We start from the raw sequence: 9,574 nt of genomic DNA on the forward strand, positions 1-9,574 counted from the left end.
TAAAATGTTTCTATACACAATAAAGTCTTGATATATTGACGGCACCAATTCTGATGACTAGAATAGAACACTGTCATTTTAAGATACCTTAGGAAATTTAACATACTTAACCCCTTTCTGTGTTAAGATGTTTGAGAGGATAAACTTTCAGTCAGCTAGAGAAAAGAAACTTAATCAATGAGCAAGATGGGAAATGCTGTTAACTTAGATTATTATTTAAGAACAGACTTTCACAATAAGGTTTCACTATTTTGTTTATAAGAAAATCCACAGCCATAATGTTCCTCTCCTACAAGTGAGAAACAAAAAGCACATCAAAGTATTAATCGTTTATGGTTTCATTATTATCTACTTGAAGGATACTTTGTCTCTTCTTCATAACTGTGAACATAAACAACTTACTCAAAAATGACTGACAATTTTGGGATAACACCACAACCAAGTTATTTTTAAAATTTTAAACTACCACAAGACTAATTCCTTCAAAACCGCATTACTTTATCTATTCATCCAAAGTAACTTTAAAGGCCAAAGCAAATTCCTTGTCAACTAGATGTGATATTCAAGACACAAAAGAAGAAAGAAAATGAAAGTTCACCATTTTATAATGCTCAAACGCCATAAACTGGATTGCACCATAGGGAAAGATTCGAATCATCATTGCACCATTCCCTTTATACAATCCGAGGTACCCCTCCTTTTGCGGAACAGCACGCAAGGTAGAAAATACTCCTATTTTTGGAAGAAAAATGCTATTAAAACAGAGAAAGCTATCTAAATTCAGATTTTCATCACAAAAAAAATTTTCATAACAATCACAGGTAAAGATTATTATGCCATCATTCATAATATTTTGCTTGAGGAATTACATGAACAGTAATTTCTATATAACAGCTAAACTTACTTAAAATATGTGACATGTTCAAATTATATAAACATATTGCATGTAAAAATATAAAGAATATTATAGCAAGAACAGCTGCAAATTATAGTAAACTACATTTATACTTATCACAAACTATATTAAACTATAGCAATCTAAAAAATATTAACAACAGAACATATTCAAAGTCCAGATATTACACTGCAGATGATCAACTTTATCTGGAAGGATGAAGGAATGCTGCCCAGACTGACCTACATACATGTGCGGTTTGTTTACATAAGTATACTGCTAAGGAAACAAAAAAACTACCTATTAAAACTATTTAAATTTGGGGGCAAATTTTCATTATTTGGATACTTTTATTAGGAATACTGATAAACAAAGGCGGGAGTTCTGATCCTATGTATTAACATGTTTATTATTCTGTTAATGCTAACCACTAACCCTATTTGCAGTACAGACTTCCCATAAACATGTCACTACATACTTCCATTATTAAACTATTTAAATTCAGATTCCTTTCCAAATTTTTCAAACAAAAATTTAATCAAATATGAAAGTAAATTGCTAGGCTCATTCTGAATTTTAGAATGCAAGTAACCTTTGATCCCTCCCCAGAAATTAAAATTGTAGGTACTTATTAACGTCCAAGAAAACATACATCCTCAAAACATTTTTAATAAGTAGGTATCTAAATGGACTAACAGTCTAATAGAGAATTCTATTATGTATACATACAGCTATGTGAATAATATATAAAATTCTCCCAAAATACATGAATAATAAAACTAAGTTCCCCCTCACAAAAAATTCTATTTAAGATGTCCACTTGCTGGAAGAGGGGGCAAGGTTAAGCCCTGTTTAATTTGACTCAAATGTGTTTAGAATGATCTAAGGGTAATCTAATTGAGAACAATAGCTACCTAGTAGGGACAAAAAGGCCTATGGCAGGGACCTACAGAGGAGGTTTCAATGTGCTGATGTTTATTTCTGAATCTCTGTGTGGGTCCACATGTCTATTATTTTTATTATTTATTATCATTCTTTGAAACTCTGATAATCACAAACATTTTACGATAAACCATTAAGACAACTGAAATAGATACAGTACTTTCAAAAGAGGAAATCCAGGAAACAAAGGAAGGGGTGCGGCATGAGAGGACAAGAAAATCACAATAAACAAAAAAACTTGAAATAAGAATGTAAGTAACTCAATGATTGCAAAAAATCTAAATGACAAATCCCTCTATTAAAAGCCAAGATTCTGTTAAGAGGTCATATTCTGTTAAGAGGTCATATTTAACCATATGCTTTTTTACAAAAATCTCACCTGAAACAAAATAAAGAGAAAGACAGATGAAAAATGGATGTTGAATGTTTTCAAATGGTCTTTAAAGATCCACTGAGACAACTGTATTTTTTTTTCCTTCAACCTACAGTCTGCACTATTTTTACTTTTGGAAATGAATTGAAATTTTGTTTTAATATTTTTTTTCAATTACAATTGACATACAAATATTACTTTCAGGTGTACAACATAATGATTAGATATTTATATAACTTATACAGTGATCGCCCTGATATATCTAATACCCATCTAACACCATACATAGTTATTAGAGGTTTTCTTTCTGACATAACACTGGACCAATTTTTGCAAATGTTACAAAAATGTTAGGAAAGACTATGTATTCTCTGTAGGGTGCAAAGTCCCCTGTGTATCTCTTATATCAAGTTTATGTGTTATTTAAATTTTTCTCTGTATCTTTACTTAATCAAACTAGGATTAGAAGGAACTAACATCTGGTAAAATATAAGCATACACTTGTGTATGTATACATTAACTCTAAAAGAAAGTGGAAGAAACTTGTAAAAATGTTTGATTCCAAAGAGGGGAATAAATGAGGGAGACATTCGTTTTTGTAATTATAGAATTATGAGCTTGTGAAAATACTATATATTGAAAAAATAAAAATAAATAAATAAAATGTAAAAGCAACAAAGTTAAAAGTAAAGACTTTTAAGAATCGTATTATGATTTATCTACCAAAAATATTACATTTGATTCTATAAAGCTAAATGGAGGTAAAAGATTTATAACATATTACAGGAAAAAATTCTACACTCTAACATTGTAAATTGGGGGAAGGAGAAATTCTAATTACCATACTCCTTCCTTTTCATTCGGCCACAATAATTTGATTCAAACTAAAAAGTAGTTTTGTCTGAAATTGATATTACATAATATTGAATGTCAACTGTATATGATAAGTAAAAAATAAATTAAAAAACAAAAAAAGCAGTTTTTGATGCCTTTGGAAGTAATGTCACACTTTTTTTTAAAAGAAGCTAAAGCAGAGGTTTTATTCAATAGTACATCTTCATCTTTAATTTGACTGTGAAAATTCACGCTTATAAAAGTAAAATTTTTAAAACTATCTTATGCATACATATAAAAAGTGAGGTACCTAGAATAAAATGTCCAAAAACATTTTTAAAGTAAAAAGCCAACAATGCATTCTTTTTTGTTTTTGGCTTATATATTTTAAAGATACGTGAAACTCCAGTACTGCACCAATAGTTCATTGTTGCCCTCCAGGAATTCCATTTCAAATTTTGCGTGCCTTGTAGGGTACACTGTAACCCATGGCATGCAGCCCTGTAGAGCGTGAAGTCTATATGTGAATATGTCATCTAATGATTACAAATCAGGAAACAAAACAACATACATCAGCATGGGGAGGAGGTTAAAGTAATAAAACAATCCTGTTCAGACATTCATATGTTGAGCTATTGTAAAGCACCCCAAGATATTGGGTAATATAATTCATCTCCTTTTCACCCTCAATTGAGATAACAAAAGAAAATCATTTCCTTCCTTTCTAGTTTTACATAATCCCTCAATAAGTTCAAAGGTCTGATTCTTTCTATACATGAGCAGTACACTGTGAAGATACACAATTCATTGCTGGACACAGAGATGGTAGCAATTTTTTCTTTCAATTTTAAGTATAGACTTAGTACTAAAAATATTGAGAAGAAAATGAGATACAATTAATATATAACATAAATATCCATTCCATTTTTTGAGAAAAATCACATTTAAAAATCCAATTAAAAAAACAATTGATTCTTATTCACTCTGTTAACCATCTTTCTCATACAGTGATGCTACATGGATCATGCAGAGCACACATCATTCATATCTATCGAAGCATGAAACTGTAAAGCAATGGAGTGTGTGCTATGCGTTAGTTGTCTCAACCTAATTTTTTTCTTGGTCTCTGTCCATATTAACTTTTTTATTTTAAATCTTTTTCACTCTAATTGAAAAAGTAATATATGCTCCACACATATTACAAATCAGTTTAGAGTAAAAAATTTCCTCTAATCTCACCACTGAAAATTAACCACTCATGTCTGTGTAAATACATGTTTACTTCTATAAAATACTATATGATTCAACCATTTTATAATATTTTTTCACTTAACTAATACATTATACATTATGAACATTGTTCCTAGTTAATATTTTTATAATTTTCTGTGATTGCAAAATAGTCTATAATATGGACTTATTTATTTATGTAAATAATACTTATTATTTAACTTAGCCAATTCCCTATTATTAAATGTTTTGGTGTTTTTCAGTAACATTAATAATACTTTGATTCTTCTATATATATATATATATATATATATATATATATATATATATATATATATATATATATATATCTTTGAGCATGTTTCTGATTAATTCCTCAAAAATACATTCCTAAAACTATAGTGCAAGGCCAAAGAGTATGTATCTTTTTGATGCATATTACCAAAATGCTCTCCAAAAGGGCTATAAAAAATTCTTACTCCCACCAATGATCTATTATTAATGTCCATGTTAATTAAATGGCTGACTTTTATGTTTGTAAGGAACTAAGGGCTTGATTTTTTTTAACAGTGTAAGTTGACCCATATATACTAATTGCATTGGATTCTGCTTGCACTAATATTTCTAGAATGCATGTTTAACTAAATGTTTAAAAGAATAAACTTTATCTCCCTCACTGATTAGATTGTTTTTAAAAATCAGGCGAGCTGTTAATGTGTGTCTGTCAAGGATGTGACACATTAATTCCAATAAACAAAGAGTACATACTTCAATGATTTGAAGATTTTGCTTTAGAGGATATCGGTACCCGAAAATGACAATGTATAACCACCAGTTCAAAGGAAATATTAAAATGCATAAGAGATACATCCCTTGCAAACCTGACCCCAAACTTGAATCTTTTTTATGTCCTCTTTCTATTATAATTCAAAACTGGAAACCAAGATGGATAACATTTTCATTCATTTATAGCTTTAGCATCTATTAACTCACCTAAATGTTTATAGTGATGATTGTGAGCTTGTAATAAAACCTTTACTCGATCCAAAGGAGCAACTGTTGTTTTAGCACAGCATCCAGCAATACCTAAAAAAATTTTAAGAGATCAGGAAGATATCGCATACCATTTCTTTCCAATGGAAATCATTATTTGTTCAGCCAACACACTCTGTGATGTCTAATTTGGTCTAAACGGGTAGAACCACCCCGTAGAAGGGATATGCAGATGATTGGCCCTCATTCCCTGTAACTTAATCCTTCAACATGTCATACTTGAATGTAAATCTGCCTCCTAATACCCGATGAACACTGGGAATCTTGTTAGATGTGTTTATGGAGACAGACATTTGAAGGTATTTAGTCAACTGTAAGTCTCTGTTTGAAGTAACCTCCTCTTCTGCATAACTTTTGCATTGAAACAACCAACTTTTACCCAAAAATTCAGTCATTCATTCATTCATACATTCAGCAATTAGGTATTTGGTCCCTACTATTTGCCATTGTGCAGACACGTGGATGACAGTAAAGTGCATACATACAGGCCAGCCCTATTAGCTTGGCATACTTATAAGGTGATAATATATACAGGCTTTTTGCTATGTTGTTTGTGTCCCCCGCAAAATTCTTATGTTGAAAACTAATTCCCAATGTGATGATATTTAGAGGTAGGGATTTTAGGAGGTGATTGGGTCATGAGGGCAGAGACCTCATGGGGGGGTATTAGGGCTCTTATAAATGAGGCTCCAGAGAGACCCCTGTTCCCTTCCACCTTGTGAAAACACAGCAAGAAGGTGCTGTCTGTGAGGAAGCAAGACCTCATCAGACACTAAATCTGCTGGTGCCATGATCTTCAACATCCCAGGTTCCAGAACTATGAAAAGTAACTGTTCATTGTTTATAAGCCACCCAGATTATGGTATTTTTATTATAGTAGCCCAAATGAGCTAAGGCACTTTTGTACAGTACCTTACATGTAGAAATGTTCCTTGACTTATGATGGAGTTACATCCCGATAAACCCATCATAAATTGAAACTATTGTAAGTTGAAAAAGTATTTAAATTAAGGGTGAATTTTGATAATAAATGATACCTAAATGATACCGTAATAAATAAATGATACCTTAATGAAGCTGAGTTTAAAACAAAACACTATGTAAAGAAAACATTATGCAAGCTTCTAAAAAATACACAGCTTAATCAAGATTCCTTTGCAATTTCCGATACTTGGTGTCTCCAATTCTTTTCCTATTTTTAATGATTTCATGTAGTAACTAACTGTAAGATACACAGGAAAACATGCACAAATCATAAATATGCCACTTAATGAATTACTGCAAGGTGAATACAACCACGTAAGGACCAAATCAAGAAATGGAACATTACCAGCCTCCCAGAAGTCCTTCTTGTGCTCCAAAATCACTATTTGCCCTTCCTTCTTAAAGACAACCAATCAGCCTTCTGACTTCTAACAACATGGACTTAGTTTTGACTCTTTTTGAACTTTATGCAAATAAAATCACACAGTATGGCTTGTCTTGTGTCTGGTTTCTTCTGTTCAATATTATGCTTGTGAGATTCATCCACATTGTTGCTGTGACAGCAATTTATTAATTTTCAGTGCTGCATAGTATTTCATTGTACCATATTATATCATATTTTGGTTATATAGTCTAGCATTGATGGGCATTTAAGTTGCTTCTGGTTTGGGGCTACCATGAATATTGCAGTCATGAACAGAAGTATATATGTTGGTATATACCTAGGAGTGGAACTGCTGGAACATAAGGCATACAAACATTCGGCTTCATAGACAAGTGCTTAACCAGTTCTCCAAAGTGGTTGTTCCAATGGGCATTACTATTAGCAGCATAGGAGAGTCCTGGTTGCTATCCTTGCCTACAAGTACCATGACTCTATTTCAATGACTAGTCAACATCACAAAATGTAGCATGTCCAAAACTCATCTCCTCTCCCCCACCACCATGATGAAAATTGCTCCAACTACAGCCTTCCCATTTCAGTCAATGAGCGCTTCATCCTTTCAGCTGCTTGGACCAAATAGCCACCCTTCACCTCTCTTCCTTACCCCATCTCTTATCTGTGAGAAAATCCTGTTAGTTCTATCTGTACCAGATAATAACAGTTTTTCAACTCTCCTGTTACTGACCTGATCCAACCTACCATCCACCATCTGAATCATTTCAACAACCTCCAAATTGGTCTCCTTGCTTCCATATTTACCCTCCTACACTAACTCTCACAAGAAGCCAAAGTGATCTTTTCGAAATACGTTATATCACATCACTTCTTTGCTCAACACCTGTAATGGCTCCCTACTTCACTCCAAGTGAAAGTCAGACTCTTTACAATGGTATGCAAGGCCCTTCATTTTCTGCCCCTCTTTACTTCTCCAACCTCCTTTCCTTATCAAGCACACTTGGCTCCAGTCACACAGGTCTCACTGCTATTCTTTGAACAGACTAGGTCCTCTCCTACTTTGAAGCCTTCGCTTTAGCTTTTCTCTCCGCCTCAAATGCTTCTCCTTAGACATCAACTTGCTAAACTCCCTCACTTCTTCAAGTCTGATCAAGTGTCATCCTTTCAGGGAGGTTTATTATGACTATTTTATTTTATATGTGCTAATTAGCCTCTCCATTTCCTTGCCCCATTCTCCTTTTCACTTCTTCCAATTGCATTCATCACCCTCTAACATATTATATAACTGACTTTTTCATTTTGTTTATTGTCTCTCTCCCCACAACTCCCCAACCAATGTAAACTCCGGGATCTTTGTTTTGTTCCCTGATGTACATGGAGCATGTAGCAGGCATTCAAATGTTCCTGGTGTAAATGAATGAATGTCCTTTTTATCAGAACCAAATAATTAAGTTCTTTAATACTACCTCAGCATACAGAGACTATCTTTCTACAAGTCCTCATATATGGAATTTTTTTAAATTCCCAGCCAACAAATGATTAAGTGATGACAACCCAGACAATCAATTGAGAAAGGGTAGGGAGTGAAACACCTCTTTATGGGAAGGCAGAGAGAATTTCTAAGAGAATCCTAACCTTCTGGCCCTACAGTCACACCAGTAGTAGTCACACCAGCTATCTGTCAAGAAGCTGTGGCCGAGTTTACTAGAATTACTGGAACCAGTTTTAGTTGTAGACAGTTTTGAATAATTTCCCAGTCATGTTTAAAAAGTTAAATTCCAATGTTTGCTTTCTTTTAAGTAAACAGCGCGATCCGATTCTACAATCGGTCACCAATGGTCTTTATAAAGGAAAGGGGTGCCCAGAATGTTTCACTGAAGCCCTGGGGTCTTTGTAAGAGACTCCCCCCGTTTCTCTGCCATGCAACCCTGAAGAATGGGTGCCCGGTTCAGCCCTCCCACCTCCCCAGCCGCCCCACGACAGTTCGAGGCCCTTTCTCTCCAGGATCCTGCTATCGCCAGCCAAGTGATTATGAATTAGAGAAAGGTGACGGTAGGTCAAGGTAAACATCATCTGGCTGAGCACTGAAGCAGCCATTGTCCAAGACTGTCATCCGGCCGCAGGCAACCGACCTGCCCCAGGACCTGCGCCGCCACCCCGAGCGCGACCGGGGACTCTCCGCCGACACCCACCTCCGGCCAGGAAGGAGCGCAGCCAATAGAAGTCTCGGCGGGTAGCGGATCCTCCGGCTCCGGCCGCCTGCGGCATCGCGGGAGGGGGGTCGGCGGCTGCCAGGGCCGCCGCCGCCGCCGCCATCAGGACCAGAGCCGCGTCGGGAGCTTTAGTTGCCAATTTGCAAACCACGGGCCGGAGCTGCGGCCCTGGCAGGCTGTGACAGGGCACCCACCGCCGCGCGGGCGGGGCGGAGTCACCCGCGGCGGCGCGGCGCCGGCTGATGGCGTAATCAGGGCGGGGCGGGGCTAAGGCCCCGGGCCCGAGGCGCTCGGCCTCATGGTCCCCCAGCCAGCGTCACCCCACGTGCCTACTCCAGGCTTCGCTTTCAGGCCCCTTCTGTTCACAGACGAGAAGCGAAGGTCCAGCGGGAAGGTTCCTGCAAAACCCACCAACTCAGAAAGCTCTTCCCGTTTCGTTATCGTGTTTGGACAGTTGACCTGTAACTGCCCATAGGGGTGTCTTCTGACTTCCCTAAAATGAACCCTTTGCAGAACCAAACTTTGGTTCCTCACTCTTTCCGGGAACCTCTGAAATGGCACCATCTCCCACCAACTCAGTCTTCTCAGAGTTTCTCATTGAACCTCAATTTCTGCCCTCCCTAATCCCGTACACCTAAGCTTTCACTCCA

At 36.1% G+C, this 9,574-nt stretch overlaps 1 protein-coding gene across 2 annotated transcripts in view; it reads right to left on the reverse strand.

Annotated features, from left to right (window-relative positions):
- Positions 1-9,357, reverse strand: part of SLC25A16 (solute carrier family 25 member 16) — a 29,749-nt gene extending 20,392 nt beyond the window's left edge. Inside the window, exons 1-3 of one of the 2 annotated variants that reach the window (XM_081074195.1) lie at positions 8,904-9,357; positions 5,268-5,360; positions 599-732 (exon numbers count right to left, since the gene is read on the reverse strand). In XM_081074195.1, coding sequence (XP_080930321.1) covers positions 599-732; positions 5,268-5,360; positions 8,904-9,027 — 351 coding nt within the window. In that variant the 5' untranslated portion in view covers positions 9,028-9,357. The remainder of the gene's footprint in view (positions 1-598; positions 733-5,267; positions 5,361-8,903) is intronic. The other variant, XM_081074196.1, reaches the window with a different exon arrangement.
- Between the last annotated feature and the right edge of the window lie 217 nt (positions 9,358-9,574).

This window comes from Rhinolophus hipposideros, assembly GCF_964194185.1.
Source record: "Rhinolophus hipposideros genome assembly, chromosome: 15".
NCBI classification, from domain to species: Eukaryota; Metazoa; Chordata; class Mammalia; order Chiroptera; family Rhinolophidae; genus Rhinolophus; species Rhinolophus hipposideros.